The 21,100-nt window shown below is 37.4% G+C and overlaps 2 protein-coding genes across 3 annotated transcripts in view; one reads left to right on the top strand and one right to left on the bottom strand.

Moving 5' to 3' along the window:
- Maf-s (MAF bZIP transcription factor K) overlaps nucleotides 1-21,100 on the bottom strand; it is a 475,183-nt gene that overhangs the window by 36,308 nt on the left and 417,775 nt on the right. The window lies entirely within an intron of this gene.
- Wake (ankyrin repeat and fibronectin type III domain containing protein wide awake) overlaps nucleotides 1-21,100 on the top strand; it is a 206,016-nt gene that overhangs the window by 33,128 nt on the left and 151,788 nt on the right. For both annotated transcript variants that reach the window (XM_076896587.1, XM_076896588.1), the window contains exon 2: nucleotides 16,028-16,164. In XM_076896587.1, the coding sequence (XP_076752702.1) occupies nucleotides 16,052-16,164 (113 nt within the window). In that variant the 5' untranslated portion in view covers nucleotides 16,028-16,051. The remainder of the gene's footprint in view (nucleotides 1-16,027; nucleotides 16,165-21,100) is intronic.

Genomic DNA, 21,100 nt, shown 5'->3' with positions numbered 1-21,100 from the left:
CCGGTGAACAAGGTTCGTTAGAACGTAAAATTGGACCACACCGGCAGGCAATTACAGTTACACGACACAAGACATCGTTACGGCCGGTATTTTGTTGCGAAACGAATTAATGCAAGGCCTCCGATTGGCCAGTGGGCCCCGAACGTTTCTTCGCGAATCAGCCCCGATCTGCCCGTTTTAAAAGGGCAATTATCCCAGCGATGATCGTGCCTTCTAAACTAATTCCCAAGCTCGGCTTAACGCGATTACCCTCACGGAACGAAATTCCGTGGAAATATTGAAAAATGCTGCAGCGCTCGTTTTAATCACCGCCTGGAACATTAGCCGTGAAACGAGTCGGTGAAAATACACGAGAACCAGTCGATCGCTTTTAACATCGAACATCGAATGTTTCACGATGAATTTTTTGTTTCCTAATTTTTCATGCGGTGCGCAGTGGTTGCTCAGTTAAAATACGCTGGAAACATATTATATTTTACCCTTGCGGTTTAATCAGATTTTCATTCTGATTTTAATATGCACAATCTGGTTTAATCTGGCCAAGATTGAGATCAATTAACAGATAATGGGAGATAATCATTATTACTGGAATTATGATTACAGGGTACTTCAATGTAGCGGAATATTTAAGATGCGCTGATATTTCAAAAGTAATACTAACAAAATTATTGCATTTCAAAGGGAAAAATTTCCGTACCTTCTTCTTCGTCTCAACAATTCGGTTATTAAATTCTACGTTCGTATTCACCGTTAATGTCTCTGCGAATCGTCAATACTTTTACGAAACACGCTTTCAAGTATTTCAGGTACGATTTTTTAGACAGTTCCTGTGACACGAGTACGATCGTCAGCCAGATCTCTAATTCCTTTGCGCGGTACACGGCGAATGTAATAGAAGTCTTGGCGAAAATGTCGAAAGGGACTGCTAAATGAGATGAACTTGCTCGCCATGAGCTTTAAGTATCTCAAATGTGACAAATCGTGTGTTTATTGTACGTGTCAGTATGCGTATTTACCCTTCCTACATTTTTCTTTAAATTCTCTTATTATTTTCTAAACCAGATGGTTACTTTTGAAGTACCTTGTGTTAAGACCCATCAATTCTTTAAGGCTGGTGTTTGAAAATGTCCTACCTTTTTGATACGTAAATGTGCATGGTGGAATATTTTTTACATTATTTTGAAATATTGCACGAAGGTTTAATTTTATTTTATATTCTATTAAGAGGAAACGACTTTATTCAATTTAGAAAAAATAAAACTTCTCTGCAATATGTTTTTTTATTTTTTTAAATTCCGTGTCTCACCGAGTTAAGAAATATTTGGATCCATTTCATAGAACAAATGGAGATCTATCAGGATCTGCTAATTTTATAGCGAGCAACTATCGACCTTTTGCTGATTATCAAATTCAGTTTAAAGTAAAACTTCGAAAGGCATGGATATCCAAAAAATCTTATCGAAAAACATTAACCCTTTGCACTTGGAATTATTGAAAGTGTTTTATTTGAAATTTACTTCAGAGGACAGTTCCTCGAATGCTACTTGTAAACAGTTTTCTTTACTAATTATATTAAATATTGCTTTCAAAGTCTATTGTAATTTATATTTCTGCAGCTTATATTTGCTTCTGTTTTTCTTTTATTTACTGATATTGAGTGCAAAGTAGTGCAAAAAATTACTGTTCAGACGTTTTAATATCTTAATATGTTTACCTCTCAATTCGTTACCGAACAAACAATAGAATAATTACAAGTCGTTGAGAAGTACTTTTGTCGCAAGTCAATTCCACAATCACACTGATGTTAAACCAACATCGGGACAAACATCGGGAAACAACGTTTCATCTGATTTCAGGAATCAATCATTTCTCGTCGAATTCCAATCGTTTCTCAAAGCAGATGGTTATTTTTGCACTACCCTGTGTATTTCGCGGAATCGATCGATGCGGAATTGTGACAAACGATGGCGTTAAGATACACATAAAGGATTAGAGCTTGTATATTGGTTCAAGCCAGATACCCGAAGACGAAATTTGAGAGTTTCGCATAACTGTTGCTTCGAGGCAAGCTCAAACTGAATTACTGCGACGAAGCTAAACGAATTGATTCACGATTCGTTTGTAGCCGCAGCCACAAATTCGCGAATCCTTGCTGTGCGAGATTCATTCGGATCGAACAAATATGCGGAAATGTGACTCGATCGTTTGCGATCGAGGAGGTTTATAATTTGTTAAAAAAACAAACAGCGTCGCTAAAAGTGAAAGTAGCTGTTTTTTCAACTCGAGTTTCGTATTATATATCGTAAATGCAGTATGTTCGGTTCGAGATTTTGAATCGGATGGTCTCCACTCAATCGCCGCTTTATCACGCGCAATCGCGACCCCGTTGGTTTTCATTTCGTTTCGCAACCTGTTCGAGTTGGACGATTTTTGACGTTTTGTCGGGCGAAGAAATGAATTTTGTTTGTTAACTTTTGCGTGGTATTGTGCAACACGCGTATTAAACAATCGCTGACTGGGGAACAGGCGACGAAATTTGTTGGGTTGCGATTTTGAACTGTGCTCGCGAGAAACAAGAGAATCGTGTTTGGCAAAGGGGCTACTTCCGTCAATCTGAACGCGTTCGCGTGTTTGGAAAATCGTTTCGTAAACTACATCGCGCTTTGCGCGCAGTGAAGTCGCTTCGAAATTGTCATCGCGAAAGTGCAATAAATATGCTTGAAAATTTCTTGTCAAAAGAATCGCGAGAACGTCGAAATTGGCGATCCATGATGAAAGTACTGCATTTTATGAAGTGCATTATTTGTAAAAATTGCTGGTTGTAGAAATATAGTATTATAGTTATATATAAAATAATTTTTTCTGAATTCGAGTGTTTAAATCGAGTGTTTGATCTACGATAGGATATAAATTTATATTTACACAATAATAAAAAACTAATATACACTGATGAAATCGTCAAAACGCAATTACTCTCTTTCTGAATTGAGAATGTACACATTACAACGCATAATTTACGCAATTTGAATATTTTTGCATACCACGTACACCGTACTTTTATGCATATTTGAATTTCCCATAAATGCATAAAGGTTAGCGCGTTAGTTATGATTAAAAGAACGATCATCAATATGCATAAAGATATCCGAGAAATTAAATTATTGTTCAAACGCGTACGTCTCGAGGAGCATAATAAACTGGTGGTAATAAAAATATACAGAACCCACCTAGATGTTTGCAATATTATGCAATAAGGTAAAATTATTATCCAGAATTTATCTACGTTGAGGGCGTGATATGCATTGATAACAAACATTTGAAGAATATTTTTTTTATAGCAAATCAAAGGTTAGCTTGAGTTCTGTTTATCATATTTCTTTGCAGCAGTTAAAGTTCATTGAAGAATAATTACAAGTACTGTAATAGATACAAATTAAATATTTATTAATATCCTATTTTCAAAAATTACATTGATATAGCGATTGAAAAAGTATTCAAACATCCTTTTATAATTCTCACTTCACATTTTGTCAAATTTTCAATAATTAAGGAACAGTAGGGTGTACATCCTTGTGCGGTGGGGATCAGAATACATCCACAGTATCCTCTACTTGTCGTAAGAGGCGACTAATAGGGGAAAGAAAGGGTTAACAAAGATGTAGAAAAGAGTAACGAATTTTAGTTAAGAAAAATAATAATATACGCAAAGATATCAAATGCAAAAGTGAATTCACGGGGCGAGAATGTAACGAGAAAAGTTTGAGAGGGAAAAGAAAAAATATGCGTAGGAAAAAGATTGTTTAAAATAGTACAAGAGAGAAAATTATGGTTTTTCAACACTATACACTAGCGTTAAAAAATCCCCTAGAAAATATTTAATCGTAAACCATAGTAGGGTCTATATAGGAATTAAAGTTCATGGAAGCATTGTAATAGGTATAAACCAAGTATTGTATTTATTAATATTCTCTTCTTAAAAATTACGTTGATATTGCGATTGAAAAAATATTCAACTATTCTCTTATGAATTCCACTTTACATTTTGTTATATTTTCAATGGTTGAAAAATAGTAGTGGATATATATATATTTACTTAACCCTTTAAGGATTCGTGTAACTTTCAGGTAACAATTAATGTATCGACATTGTACCAAATAATTTTAATTTTTTCTCAGGATGGCGTATACGTTTTGTTGTATAATGTCTCGAAGATAACCAATAACATTATTAATGACGGTTGGCAGTACTATTAACCGGAAATATCAAAGTTAATGACTTACAAGCTATCTGCGGATAAAAGAAAACTCGTTCTCAGAGTAGATTGATCAGGGGGTTTTAAACTGGTTGCCATGGCACTATGACGATGATATTTAATCTTATAATATTAACTAAACTTCCCATAAACAAGAGTTTTATTCATATAATATATTTCATTCGTAGCATTCAAGACGGCTAAGTATTAAATTGTTAGCGTTTAATCATGTACTGTTGTTTCTTCTTTTCCTAAGTATTCAAACCGCTTTAAGGATAACTGTGCCGCGAAATCTTGTTAGCCTGATAAAGGGGTGCCATGGTGAAAAAAGTTAGAGAATCATTGCCATAGGGAGTTAAACCGAAGGACACACTAAACAGTGTACATATTCGCTTGCACGCTGAAACCTTTCTTCTTTACGAGAAAAGATCCGACAACTATTCCCCCCTCGATGAAATGAAAGTCGGAGCAGGCGAAAAGGGGTTAATCGGTAATTTTAGAAGCCTCGCGAAGCGCCCCAGAGTTATGTGGACGCGATGCACGGTATTGGGTCACACATTAAATCACTGTCCCCCGTCGATCGAGGGCTCAATGAAAATCCATCCTCGACGGCTTGATTAACTTTCGTCTCGAGGTGTAATCAAAGAATTACACGCGAAAAATAAGAGGCGAACAGCGTGGCAGGAATTATCGGGCGTGTTCGCCTGGTTCGACCTTCGACGCGGAGGAGCCGAAGTCGGTACTCGCAAATTGCTGTAAAGCGCATTTCCTTCGATTTCGCGTTCGCCTTGGAAACTTGCTGGCAATTTACCGGCAGCCTCGTCAAGAGTTCCGATCACGTCAGGCTCGTTTCAACGGGAGCCCTCCTCGATGTTGGCTAATCACCATCGACTTCGCGCTTCTTTCGCCGCACCAGCGACACGTTTCCGGGATTAACGCGAATCAGTTGCATTTTATGCGCGGACGGTTCGTATCGCGGGAAGAGGAACTTCGTTAAGCTCGAGCCAGCCCCCGTTTGTCGACGGCTAATTAACAAAAGGAGTTTCCGCGACCTCCTCTATTGTTACGAAAATCCATAATTCATTTACTGTTCACTACCATTGACTATTATTCTAATGAATGGCTCCTGCTGTTGAACATTGTACCCTGTATCCGTTTCTCTCGTACCGTTGCCATTCCGTTTCGAAATACTCTTCTGACCCTGTTAATAGTTTGGTAATACCTTTCATTCGTAGCATTCGCTGCGAATGTGATATTCTACTTCAACCCTTTGGGGTTCGAGAACCCTTTGATTCTCAGCGGTACTTCTAGTACTTTTTGTACAAAGTCTGAAGAGTTAAAATGTCTAGTGTTTTGAATAATGAAATTATTTTTAAGTAATTTTATTGAATTCGTAATGTTATTAGTAATGTTATTATTTTATTGGATTCGTAACGTATTGTAAAATGAAACGGAGAGGAAGGAATCGCAGACTTCTCTTATCGTGGGGAATATGGTTTGGATAATATTTATAATTCTGAGAATTTTCGACGTTCTCCAAAATCTCGTCTTACAAAACAGTGACATAAATGGCAGGAACTAAAATTGTGCCCGGCAATCGTCTCTGTAACATTGATTACGATGGAAACTTTCCGTGTAATAACTGCAGTCGTAAAAAATTTCGCCGAACTTTTTTAATACCCACGCGTTTCAAACAGCTCTTCGGATATTGCGATTGGCACAGAAACGGCATACACGTGAATAAAAACCTTCGCTTCGTCGTGACAGTGGTTTAATTTATCGTTGGTTTATTTCAATTGCCACGACCGACGTTGTGCAATTTGGTAATACTATGTAAATGGTCACTGTGAACACTCCGCATTAGGTTTTCCTTTAAAAATACATAAATCGTAGACTCTTTTCTTTTCTTTTGTCTGCTCAAAATTTCGTTTCAGTAGGACCAATATTTTTGTATCACACGATGCTGTAAAATACTAAAAATTGAAAAATTACTAAATTTCTATAACTAACCTTGTTTACAAAAACATGACAGTGTTGGCAAGATTCTTAATTGTCGAAAGTCGAATATTTTACTCCACTTAAACCATACTTTGCTTAATTTTACTGTTTTATCGATGAACTTCGATAATGTTGCATTTCTGTAGCTTCAGATTTAAGATTCATGCATCTTAAATCAGTATTAGCGATTTTTCATAAATAGGAATTAATCAAAATATGTCAAAAAGTATCGATTTACATGTAATATTTAGAACGAAAAAAAATTCTTGACTGATAGGGTAAATGTTTAAATAAATACGATATTGTAGCAATAATTTTTGTAACTAGTGTGTGTGTAGATAGTGCAAGGCAAAATTGTTTTTTTCCCAGGACGATAACAGCAACTGAACGATAGCAAAATTTCCTTCGTAAATCTGTGGTGCAAGTGATCTATCAAAATATCACTTCCGTCATGCATCTTCGTTCTTTAAACGGCGCAGATCGATGGCCCACAGGGATGAATCGAAAATTCATCGCGGTAGAAGCAACACATTTTTTTACTGGCAAATTTTGGTCAATTTATCTTACTACAAAGAAGATTCATCCATTTTGGTGAATAAACAAGGGATAATATTCTAAATTTCGAGAGAAACGTCCCTCGAGAGAAGAAAAAATCGGTCTACGAAAATTGGAAACTTGATATACGATCGTAACCGTGCGGATTTTGTTCACTCCAGAATAATATAACTAAAATAACTAACAATGCAATCGATGAAGATTTTAATTCGCTTTATTAACCCATCTAATGAATTGCTTTTACCCCCTTTTGTGTATAAAACTGCCCCCTTCTTGTATTGCTTCAGATCGATGAACGCTAGAGTTAACTTGAGTTTTTAGTTGTAATAAATGATAAAACAGATGTATTAGATAAACAAAGTAAAAGTACATTTCAATTTCTCTGTTATGAAAGAAAGGTTTTTCAATTTTTAATGATAAACCAGACAGTGTTTCGTTGTTCTCTATATCGCTTTCAGAATTTTTCGTGCGAACACTTAGTGATTGGTTGCGGAATACCAATATTCCGCAGGAAACTATGCTTCGGATGATCAAAGGGTGAATATCGCGCTGGAAACAATACGTTAAACTGAATTTAGCAACAATAATTTGAAAGTATTAACGCTATAACATTTCTATTAAATTTATAGCACGATGATTCAAAATCAATTGGAATCGTCGAAGCTTGAGATTATTTTTCTCGTCATCAGTACCGCTTTTGAGCGAATCGGCTCACTTCCGTTTCAATGGGCTCGATGAAATGCGACTCGTTCTGCTCGTTTGGAAAATTTCAAAGTGTTTGCTTTTTCTTAAAATTAGATGCGATGTATGGATAAGATGTTGATATTATGCGCCGGTACAGCAGAGAAAGCTTAAAAGATGAAAGGGGCGTTTGTCCACTCGAATCCCATTTCTTTTAACGGACGCGATCCATTTTTCAAGCTTCTGCGAGGGACGCCTGAGCAGGTTGCACTTAGCGATACATAGTTCTGTTATGTGTGCCGCAAAGTTTACCCGACTAGCTTGCCGAATACATCCTTGTTACGTATAGAACGCTGTTAAACTAACAAGAAACTTTATGCCTCTGATACGAAGCGAGCTTCAAATAATGGAAAGCAAATCTAGAAAGTGTTTTTAGTATCAATATGTTAAGTGGAGTAGATACGAGCACTGAATTCTATTTTATAAAGTTCCGTTGCTTTTTATTTATCATCCTTTTTGAAGAAAATCTGGAAATTCTGAAAAGGTACAGGTAATACAATTTATAATAGATGCGAGACAATTGATTTATTAAATGATTAATAAATAATCGCGTTAAGACGTAGTCTTTAATACTTTAATAACAACTAGCAAAATTTGTGATTCATATTATAATTATTTTCAAAGATTGATTACAATTTTTGCGTCCTTAGTTTCGCCTTGCGTAGTGGCTCGGTTGGAATACTTAAGACGGCTTTTGATGATAGTTTTTAGGATGGTTGAGTAGAGAAGGAAGAAGAGTTTTTAAGAAATATGTTTAGTTGATACTATTTGGTTAGTATAATTCGACACTGGTCACTATTTGCAAAATGTACATTTATATATTATTTCTTAAAGCAGCAGCTATTCAATCCGTTGACTGATCTCGATCTCGATTTCGAGGTGGTGGTGACCGTTGCTAGAGGTACTTGGTCTAACGGGATCTTTAATTAGGTATTTTGTGTTTATGGTACGACAATAATTACTGAAGTAAGGTATTGAAGACGAGAATCTTTAGAGATTCTATAGCAACCTTTAACACGTTGACTGCCACCTACGAGATAACTAGTTTGCGTTCTTATTCAGGACGCCAACTACGACTTGTTTCATAGTTTATTTACTTGCTACATTGCTATTGGCTTCTTAAATTGGAATGCTAAAAATTATCGTGGTAGTCACCGTGTTAAGGTCTTAATCCAGGTGAATTGAATTAAGGAAATTAATTAGAGAAAGCGATAATAGAAATTAGGATTGTTCAAAAGTAGTTAATCATAAGCGACCTAAGCATAAACTTAGATTAAAAATATTTTTGTTCCGAATGGGGCGGAACAATTAATTGTATACGTTTCCCTACACTCTTCTGAATTAGGTCAACATATTACCATCCAATGTTCGCAATTTCCTTTACGAAAGACTAGTTCTATTTGCCCTCCTTAGGACTCGACAAGCGATCCCCATCTTCCATATAAATTCCGCGACTTTTCGAATATCCCTTTCGACTTCTCGCTGTATTTAAAATGGAACAGCGAGACGCAGAAGTCCGACAGTATTCAAAAAAAGAGAATCCTTTTCTCGATGCAACCTGTTCGCCAGCTGACCGACGTATCGAGTGTATTGTCTTTTTAAACAAAACGAAACGCCACGACCTGACTTGTGTTCACCAATTGAATTTGACCGGGATAAAACTGGTCGCCATGATGGGACCCGGCCAGTTGTCGCGTGTCGCATAAGCCGATGCATAATGCGCCGAGGGTAAGGCGGAAATAGCCGGACTGCTATTTCCACTCAAAGAAAATGAATTTTTCATTAATGCACCAGCCCCTGGACGATCGTCGACTGGCCGGTGTTTACATCGATGACTGCTGTTTTTTTGCTTATTAATTAATCGAAAGGTTGAGCAGGGCGCATAAGAGACTGAAGGTCGACGCTCGTGGGTCAAGGGCGGGGAACGAATGGCAACGAGGCAGCGATAGGGGTAAAACGAAGAAGAAGGGAAACTTATGGATGAGTAATTCTTTCGGAAAGTTTCGAGTCATTCGCTGTTTCGATTCTCGACGAAGAACGAAGCAGGGATATTGGACGGGTAAAGGCATTGTCTGCGATCTGTAGGAAGTTCTATAGAAACATTGGATCCATACGGAGGGTGGATTCTCGATAGAGCGCGGTGGATGGCGTCGTTCGAAGGAACAACCCGCTTCAAATCCCGTGGTAGATCGCCCAACGCCTTTATCTCTTTTCCGCAGCTACTAAACTAACGCGTACGGCTCTGTTGCTGAGTGAAAAGTCGCCACCTTGATCCGGTAGCGTGCTGCTTTTATTGGACGTAAAACGAGACTGGCGGGTTCGAGGAGTTTGGGGCTCGAGTAAACGGTACAAGAGGCGCGTACGTTTCTACAGATGGATGTACAAGGTTCTATTGCGCGAGTCGTAAATATCTATATCGGATGGAAGGATCTGCGCGCATGCTTGTGTCTCAAATATTAAAAAACAGAGACACGAATGTCATTGAATACAGAAGTAACCGAGAAAGTTGCGGAACGTTTTACAAATGAGGTACTATTTATCGCGGATTAAAATTACCCTTGAAAGTATGAGAGATCTCTATCGATTAAATAACGGAACGCAGAAATCTCTCACATGATTTTGGAATATTCTAGATTTGAGAAACGTACATGACTGGCGCTTGGAGAAAAAAGGGGCACCGCATCGGAAGTTCGAGTTTCACTCCGTATCGATCGAAAAAGAAGCAGGTCGGATTAATTGAAAGTTGAACGGTCGATCTATCAACGAGTACCACTTATCGTTGACTAAGGAAGGTATTCCCTTGATCGCATTAGCGGAAGCGCGACAATCTGCCGATGTATCCACCCCGTACCTCGGTGGATCTCCGTGTTCTATGTTAATGGAATTAAACCGACATGCTCGGCCGCGTTAATTCGAGAAAATAGACGGATCACCAAGACTGCACGCTAAGAGGATTTGTTCGCATTCGGATCGATGGAAGACCAGATCACGGATCCCCGTTGGATCGCTAAACCCTCGCAGTCGACCGACCGACCGAAGTACCCGCTGGAAAACCGGAACAGTGCGGTAACCCCGACTAATAGCTCGATACGCGGCGAAATATTCGAGAACCAACGAATATTCGACGTACTATTACGGTGAAAATTCTGGTTGATTAATGGAGTTAGAGGCCCCTGTGCTCGGGTGTCGCTGAGTGAAATCATCTGGGCACCTGTGACGGGGTTGGAAGCGGTTTTAACCTCGTTCGTGAAGGAGGAAATAGTCGAAAGTGGAGGACGCGATAGAGACACCTTGTTTATTATATTGCGGTTGGAAATGTCAGTTCATTTTTACCCTCTACAGGTGATACGATCTATAAGCGTATCACTTTTTTGAATGGTTTCAAATTAAAAAGAGAAAGTAGTTTTATGTGTATGGAACATTTAGTAATCAACAACAAGTGGTATTAATCTTTTGTCAAAACAGTGTAGTATGGCAGAACTGAGTATCTTAACGTAACCGCATTAAAATGGTTTCGTAGAAATTGCTCGTGAACGTTTAATTTTAATTCGGGATAATGTATAGCTTTACTTTTAAGCTCGTGATAAAAAATTGTTCACGCGCGGTCTTAATAATAATTGAGCATTTTAATACAGTGTGATCGATACCACGAGATATCGCGTCGAATATTTGATATCCATGGCGCATTGTATAAAATGCGAAATATTCCTCGCGGATCGTTCGATTGCGGTGTTTTTAAAGGTCCAACGGCGAAAATAGATCACGGCTGGAAAATATGCGGAGAACATTTTGGTAAAACGTTTCATGGAAATCGTTGATACTCTCGACACGTTTTTGACCCCTGACTGAAACATGTAGATTTTATTATTTATGACTGTACGGTGTAACGTTTCTTGAAAAATGACGACATTTATATAGGTCGTTTTGGATGTTATTATAGTTCCGCAGCTTCGTTTTAAATAATTTCGAAAAGAGTGAAGCACTCTTGATTTTTTCCGTAGATATTATTTGCTGAATATTCATCGAAAAAACCAAGTCGTTTTTTAAATCCTGAAATTGAAAATAAAAATTTCAATAGTTACCGTTACCATAGTCGGTGTAGTTTTAAAAATGGCGTACAATTTTACTCGATTTCTCGCACAATAGAGCGCAATTATAACTTATACGTATATCGACGTTACTATCGCTGCTGTCATTATCGCTAATAATTCGATTTTTCATTCGTCGTGACATAGCTGGTGCGTGCATCGAATGCCCCCTGAATACCTCGTCCGAAGCGTTCGATGAGCGACATTTAATTACGAACACTAAAAGATGGCGCGTTTTATTCACGATCGCGCGTAAACAGTATTACGACGCGAGATATTTATCTCGCCTAGAGAGTCGCATCAGCGACCATTGCGATGTAAAATACCTCGTTGGTAACGTTACGTAAATGACATCGCGGTGGCGAGACGTGTATGTCGGCCATAGCGTTGCGTAAACGACGTTACTGTGGATATCTCGTCTGAAGTCCGGTAACGTTAACAGAATTGCATTCGGGGCTTCGTTTTCAAGTTAAATTACTTTCAAAATACATCGTGCAGCGAATATTCCGATATGGTTGTTCAGGCGTCGGCATATTAAATGTTCAACGTGAAAGAACAAATCTTTTGGACATGTTCACATCGCGCGTTGACTCATTCGCTGCCAGCGCAAAATTTTGTGATTCCAGTGGTATTGTCCTTTTTGTTTGAAGATTTTGCGATTCCATAAGCCCCGTTATTTCTATATTTTGTTGCTTTAAAAATATTGGCATTAAAACACATTAAAAATGTAACGGGTAAACTCGTGCTGGCAATTGGTTAGACCCTGCCATCCGCGAGTATACTCGTGGCTGCCAGTGAATGGGTTAACTTTAATGACGAGCGAATAGTTAAGTTGTGGATGACAGAAAGTATAATATAATGGTTTCATAAGTGTGTCGCTTTAGAAATGATGAGAATTTGAATGCAGACGATTATAATTATTAACTCTTTGGGTAGGACAACCTTATTCCACCATAGCTTTTTAAGAAATACATGTTTTCCTGAAGTTCTCTGCTGGAACGGAAATTTTCTATTGTTGCGTGAAACCATATCTAAAATATTACTATTTTGGTAATAGATTCTATCACTAACGCCTGATAAGTGGTCGAGAGTGCAAAGTGTTAATTTTACTCAGTAACAATATCTGTTACTACGAATTATTACACTCATACACGAAGAAAAATCTACGAAGGAAGCTACAGTTTGATTATTTCTGACTTGCTCGTTCAAAATTCTCGGCGACGTAACCGAACACCCTGTAGACAGCTAACGACGACAAATCCCTCGAGTCTTGCCGTTCGACGATACCATCGAAGCGATCGACGATTTCTATTTCAGTGAAAAGGAAAAGATGGCCCGATTCCTCGAGGCGAGACGAGGCGAGGCGCATTGTTCCTACGGCTATTGTCTCCAAGTCACTCTCGACGCTCGGTTTACAAACGTTATCGGTGTTCACGGTTGATGGCGGGTTTAATTGACGTCCGCGAGGGGTGGGTTTTAAAGTGCCGGCGGGATCGGCGGCGGCGGAGGAACGGGGTTACTTTGCCCCGTCACTGACGATAATCCCAACGTTGACGTGCTGACAATGTATTTCGTTACGCGGTAAATCCTCGCTAATTAACGGGCCGGCCGATGAAACGACGCAGAACGGCGACAGCTACGCGGGAAACCCGACGTTCCTATTTCAATGTTTCATTAAAGTGCGGCAAGCTACGGATCGGGAAGGAATTGTAACCACGGCTGACATACCTGCGAACGAGAATGGAAACGAGGTTGTGTGAAATAATGGCCCGGCCAGCCGTGGAATAATTAATAAATTTTAAACCTCCACAATCGTATTCGTTCGAGACCGCCGTAATTATCTTCCGCTGGAAAACGTTTCCACGGCTGTGGAAACGCACCCCTTCGTTCCACTCGTTGGGTTACGCTTCATTCTTCCGTTTCAGGCATCGATTCGCAAACTTTTTCCGACCATAAATTGAATCTTAAATAAATATCAATAACTTTTTCTGCAGAACCATCGCCCTCTAGGTCTCTTGAACGCCTCCAAGATTCATTCACATCCGCTATCGCTGTTCTAAAATTTTAGTACTATGTAAGAATAGGTATATTTGTGGTAGAATTCGTTGCGATTGTTCAATTTATTTCTATCAGCTGATCGTTGTTAGTATTTTTACGAATATGCAGTTTTTCAAGGTTTGTACAAATTCTAATGCGATAGATTTTTTAAAACAAGGTTTGCGATGTCATACAGATATCTTTGTTCATTTTTATTCCGAATAACAAACCGAAATATCTTTTTAAAATTAATTTAAAGAATTCCTATTGTTCGTTACATGTATGGTAATCATTTGAATTAAAATCGCTACTTTTCGTAAAATTTAATTAAATCGATTTATTAATGTCGGGGATATTCTTAGTCTTGACTGTGAAAACTATTTTGAAGAAATTAAGTCAACATAGAATAATACTTGCGATAAATTTGGATTAACATTTGTGGTGTTAATTAAAAGCTGCTCTTCTGGAAATGAAATAAAATTCTCGGCAGTTATTTGATCGAATTAATGGGTTTTAATAAAGAACCGCTTGTGCGCGCTGTTGGCAGAAAGATCGCGAAACGTGGCGTGTTCCGGGGTGATTTTAATAAAGCAAGACCGGATGTGATAAGGGGCTGAGCCGTGAACCGCGGCGCAGCCGTGATTAGAAGACGAACGAATCGAGCCTCTGCTTCGCGATCAATGTTTCTAGATAACGGTTAAATGAACCTTTTATAGTTTTTCATTCTATTACCCAGAAGAAAACTTCATCTGTTTCCTCGCATTTATTTTATCATCAAATGAGAGTGAGAGAGAAAGGAAAAGAAGGGTGTAGATTCAATCGTGGGTGGTGTCTGTTTTTGAAAAATGATTTTAGCCCTTTACACTCTAAGTTATTCTTCAATTTTGTTTTCGACAACACATTGTTATTTTAAGTGTTTTATTCGAAATTTACTTTGAGGAACAAATCCTCGATTGCTACTTGTAAATAATTTTCTTTACTAATTATATGAATGCGTTCGCGGACGTAAATGCTATTGCATTCATTTTTATTAGGATACAAAGTTACACGAACGCTTTAGCATTCAAATTTTGAAGCCAATTATCATTTATTTCATTTTACATAATTTTTCGTAATTATTATGTACTTTAAAGTAATGGGCAACCGATGAAGTCGTCTGACTATTTTTCCATTCACTGGAATTTTTAGTGTCCGTGAACGCGTTAAATATAGCTCTCAAACTTTGTTGTAATTTGTATTTGTCTCCTTTTCTATTTACTCGCGTCGAGTAACAATCGACGAAAGAGTGGAAAGGGTTAATCCTTTCGTGACCAGTACGACGTGTTCGTCTCATTTATCTAAGTACTTAAATCGCGTGTGAACTACCAGATCGTAGCTGTCCACGAATTACATTAATGAAACAGTAGAGTTAAAAAAACAGGAATAATTCGTAGATAGTTTAATTAAGACAGCAATGGTATGAAAGAAACGAATGATTTAGGCATTCTTTCTTCCATGTTCGTTCTGCGTGGTCGATTAATGCATTTGTATGATTAATTGTCGCTAAAAGCGAATGCAGAAATTAACTATTTTTTACGTATTTATTATAGTAGAAGCAAAAAAATCATCGCTATAAAATGTAAAGATACACATACTAATTTACAGTTTGTATTAAAAATGGTAATAGTCCGTAGCTCCTTATCTCGTACATAGATTAAGCTCGATTTTAACTTAAAGTGTGTGGCTCAAAAAGTTCTGAAATTCAAGCTTTTTGCGTGAAATTGAAATTCTGAAGCTTCAACACTTTAACACAATCGCATCGGGCTATTTTTCACAAACTTCTATATAAAGTATTATATTTTTTTCGGGGTATTTTAATGATCTAAAGGCATTTTAACATATGTATATTAAAATTACAATAAATGTTTTTGTAAGTAATATATTTTATTGAAATTTTCGTGTGCACGCGAAACGAGAATTCTTATTTTTCGGCGACAACGTTTATTTCTGACACATTGTCGCACAGAACGGCTACAGCCGTCCATTTTTTGAGACAAATTACGGCTATAGCCGTGCAGCGTACTTACATTATTCAAAAAAATAACACTATTAGTACGAAAAAATTATGGTTATAGAGCTAAAAGTTTCCATTCCCAGACATGGAACTGACTCTCAATTTTCTATGACAAATAATTTAAAAAAACTGCGGTTCTGGGCATGACTTCAAAACTACGAGTGTGCGGCACTGGGTTAAAAAAAAAAAACGAGAAATCTCGTTTAACAATAGGAATGTGTTAAGAGTTACAACGTTGATAAATGGACGGCAGGGAACACCGTGCGCTGGTTATTAAAAAATTGTTTCGGCCATTGTTCGCAGGTGTTGGGAGGACTAGGACGCAGGATGTCGAGCGGCGACAAGGCTTCACCGAGCCTGACTATCGATCGCGCCGCTTTTCTCCTTCTGCGAGTGAAGAAGGCCTTCAGGAAGAAGAAGCAACAGCGAAAAGAGAAAAAGTAAGTACCGTTCTATTCCGAAAAATATAATAATAGAACGCGGAGGCTTTTAGCCGAAAAATATCGTATAAGCAACGGAGACCCTCTGGTGAAATGTCTCGCTTTTACGAAAAAGTTTTACCACAGGACAAGCAGCGAGAAAGGAAAGCGAAGAGAGAAAGTGTTCGAGTCGTGGATTCCAGAAAATCCTTTCCTTTCTTTTGATTCCATTTTATTATCGTACACTGCGCTGGCCACGTGTACGATATTAGGGTCCCTGCAGAACATTTCAACCCTTTTGCGGGGATAAGACACCTGTGGCTGTCGAATTACCGCGTTCGTTTCACGGAATTAGGTAATCGTGGTTACAAGTTGATTTAGAAATTAAAGTTGATTTAAAAATTAAAAGAATTTCTATCGCGTACGAATGTGAATACATATAGCGTGGAAATATAATAATTCGAGTGCGTTTGTAAGCGCATCCATTTTCACGGGCTTTTATTATATGATATTCATTATCATAATTAATTAAAATTTACTGTTCAATTTTGTTAAGTATATTACAGCCATTATGAAATCGTACAAGACAATTACCTAAATACTTCAAACGATTAAATATACCACAGTAATCTCGCGACATTTCTGCTTTATTTTATGAAGATTGCATTATACTTTAGTGCCATTTTTTCTGCTTTAAACGTTTAAATATTTAGTAACGCAACGTGTTACGGAACTCATTATTCTCTCTAACACCACAAATCGAAACGGAAGAACACGAAGCATTTTTTATCAGAAGGCTTTCGTAAAAGCCCCTAACAAACAAGACTTGCAACAAATAATTACGAAATATTGAATGTGCAAGTTTGCAATAGTTTTCAAATTAGTAAATCGACAAGTTTAAACATGAAAAGTCTTGCATCAGATTATTTAAAAAAAATTTCAGTCGGCAAGAAATAAGTTACGTGTGTGTAAAACGACGTGTGTAAACTTTAACACTCCAAATATGGACTCCATTGGCTTCACGCTGAATGCAGACTTGGGTCCCAGAGGACACAGGCTTTTAAAATCAATTTCTAGTAACAATATTTACTACCCAAGAAAGACACGGATAAATATTGAATAAGTATAATGATTTATATAAAAGTAGTGCAAAAATGATTTATATATCAAAAGTAAAATACTTTATCTTACATTGAAATGCAAATGAAATACTATTTTTTTTTCAAGTTTAATATTTGAATAAAACAAGAAATATGAAAAGAATAAAATTCAGTCAGTTAGTTCAGTTAATTCTAATTTAGTTTAATTCACACGAATTGGAAATGCAATTAATGCACATTACTATATAGTACTGTACAGTTCGTTTTTTCCTATAATATAAATTGAGGTATTCTTTTGTCGTAGATTTTTAATTCTAAATATGATTCTTTAGAAATACACGAAGTTTCAATGGCTGCAAAAAAATTTGAAGAATTATCTTTGAAAATGTTTTTCTCTGGAAATTCTTAAAACTATTTAATGAGCCAATTTGATTCACATCTATCAAAATAGGTATATCACATATGGCTTTTCGGAGCTAACGAGTTGGGTGGGGAGGAAATTAGTATTCGTATACATTCCATAATTCCATTAAAAGCTAACATATGTTTTGAAAAAAATTATTTAAGTTATTCTATATACATATAGCAATAAAATCGTAAATGAATCAAATCCAGAAATCTAGTCTTAAGCAATCGTCGCGATCAACCAAGCGCTCGAATGTTTATAATCAACAGCGTACAACGTTTCGCTTCCGTGGAAATTCGCCTTTGAACGAAAGTCAATTCGACTGCGGCCAGTTTCCGGAAAAGCTCACTCACCCTTGGGCATTATTTATGAGACAATTTGCTTTGTATCGGTGTGCCAGTTCACGGTGACCGAGCGCGAGAGACGGTCGACTGTTCTCCGCGCTCTGCCAAAGTTTCACGAAAATGCACGGCCAGATCCTCGCAGTGGTTTGCGGGACTTTGTTTTCCCTGACCCACGACGCCTCCGCGATTCAGTGTCGTTCTCGCGAACGTTCATTGTCGCCACGAAGGAAAGCAACCGACTGTGGCTGATGAAAGTTTAGTGATCGGTTTTTTCGCGAGGTGATTCTGCCAGGTGGAAGATTCGACGAGATTTAGGGGTTGCTGTTCTCCATCTGCGGACGCTACGCTCCCAAAGAGGAGCTTCCATTATTGGGTGTTTCTTTGTGATGAAATTTTGTAAAGGTAATCTTGGCTGCTTCTGACCTTTGTTACAAAGAGAACTTTGTTCCTGGTTATGGGAGATTTAAATATGTAAAGACGTGTAGACTTATAGGTGGTACATAAAGTCGTTCATACCCTGTGTTCGATAATAGAGAGTTTCTGGTGGTATGGTTTACAAGGAGTTTGTTGTTTAGGGAAATAATGGGAGCAAAGTATCGAACAACGTAGTATTTATTATCGTTCTTGTTTGGTTTGCGAGAAAAATGACTGCGAAATTTAACAAAAAATTTAACTTTGGAATCTGCGGATGTCAGATGACACCTTGCATAATTTTGTACTTGGACGTTCTTCAGATTTAAAATTAAAGTAATTAATATTTCACATCTCATTCACTTGCATAAAAAAATTTTGAAAATCCATTACAAGAAGAGAAATATATGAAAATCCTTCAGGATACCGTATTCAGTTGTATTAACCCTTTGCACTCGAATACCCCCTCCGAGGTATTCACCTTGATTAGTGATTGCAGAGGATAAACTTATTCCATCACAGTTTTTTTTCAAAGAGCCATGCTTCCCTGAACTTTTCTATTGAAATGGAAATTTTCTACCACTGAGAGACATCAGCAACAGAAACTATTGCTAAAATATTTGTATACTCTTTATTATTAAAATATTGCTAACTTGCTGCTACTTTAAAATAGCAATATTTTCACGCACAGATTCCATAGAAAAAATCCATCTTAGATTACTTCTTCCATAATACTTCTCACATAGTATTACACAGTCAATTCTCCTATAACGCGACACTAAAATTGCGACGACTCTAAACTATACAAAATTACATCTTACCTTTTACATTTATCAAATTTTATTTCACAACCGTACGCATCATAACTTGTTGCTCTGAGAATGCAATTTTCATATAACGCGGGACTAATTAATCGCGTTATAGAAGGGTTGACTGTAGTTGGTTAATAAACGTCATATATAAATAAATTAACTCATTTACAGCTGATCGCATCAATTAAGGCTACTAAGTACGGTGTGCAGCACTAACAAGCAGCTTTTCATTGTCGTTGTTCAATTTTGATTGACGAAATTCAGAGCAGGTCAGTTGATCGAGGCGCGCGCGTAGGAAGGCAGACGTTCGCGAACAATGCTCGCCTCCGCGGGAATATCGAGGCAAATCCGCAGCAAACGTCTCTCGAATTGGCAAATAATCTAGGAATATTGGGAACGAGGTAATGTTTGTCCACAGTACCGACAAAGCGAGCTAGTTTTAATCGTCTTCCTCTTCGACCCCCGGAAGCAAGCACAGGCACGGTAAACTAACTCCGAACTGCGCTCGATTGAGCATCGGTAACGAGGCTATAACTTCTGATTCGGTCCTGCTGAATTGCTTCCAATGCATGTGCCACCCGTATGCTTCGCGTCACGCTATATATTTGATAACGATGCACAGAAGTTCGTAATAGTTGCTCAGGAATAATTTTAGAAATTCCATTTCTCTTATCTTTGGACTTTGGGATGCTGGACTCCGCCGGATGTGAGCAGCTCGTAAAGTATCGATCGATTTTAGTGAAGATTGATGGCAAACGACGAAGCCGAGATAAGTTTATTAAATTGAGAAGATTGGCTAGGAAAAAATATAAGGAAAAAGTAAATAAATTAAATCGGAAGATAGATCGTCGTGGATCACAAAGACTTTGGCCGCCGCGTTAATTGGACTTGGCTAACTACGTCGGATTTTTTCATTTAGGGATCGATCAGATCCAAGGTGTACTAAACTAAGATGAATGATCTGCAACGCCTGTAAAATTAGATTAGAACGACGGTAGAAATTGTTACGTTTGACGTGTTCTGGGTGGTTAGTCGATTTATCTTAAAATGTTAATAAGAATGTTTTAAGATGTACAGTTACATTGAACTATATTAATAATTTACTTTTTCTACCTGCTCGAATCAATTTGGTTTAAAATAAAAATTCTACTAACTAACCAATCATTTCGTATAGTTAAAGGTATTTAGTAAGTACGAAAATTCATTAACTTTCATTGATATTATATGGAAAACATATTTGGTTTTAAGCTTTTGCAATCGCGATCTTGCTGGATCGACCATATCTTTGTATAAATCGAAATTGTTCAGTGAAACGTTAAATAATTATATAATGTTAAGTTATAGTTCTTGATAACGAAATTAGTTTTTGTCACATGTGTGATAATATTCAACCGTAAAGGGTTAACTTAGACGTTCAATGCTTGGGGTTGTAGACGCAAATGACGGCTGTAAACGTCTGGCAATTTTAAGAAAAATTTGTTGGAAAAAATAATGAAAACACAAACACGTGACAAAATGTAGACTGGCGAAATGCTGGAATGTAGGGTTATTTAAAGGTTTAAGTGGAATGATCTTTGAGCTATGACGGTGTAGAAGGGTTGAGAAGAGAGTTGAAAGCTGGGGAGTCTAGCATGAATGAAAGAAGTGAAAGTAAGATTGCTTAAATTAACATTTCTAGGTATGACAAGTTGAGTAACTACAGAAAAGATATGAAATCAGTCCAAAAACCACTGCTTAAAAATTATTTGTACAAATTTTAGACACTCCCTATAAGATAAACGCGTATAAAGTAAATCATCACGACTTCCAACACTGAAAATGTTAATTCATGTGAAGTGATATTCACCTCAATAACTCTAATAATTTCGTCCATTTGAAAAGCAC

The sequence above is a fragment of the Xylocopa sonorina genome, chromosome 6, assembly GCF_050948175.1.
Source record: "Xylocopa sonorina isolate GNS202 chromosome 6, iyXylSono1_principal, whole genome shotgun sequence".
In the NCBI taxonomy this organism is placed as follows: Eukaryota; Metazoa; Arthropoda; class Insecta; order Hymenoptera; family Apidae; genus Xylocopa; species Xylocopa sonorina.
Note: the sequence above shows the minus strand (reverse complement) of the source record. Positions and strands in the feature narration are given on the sequence as shown.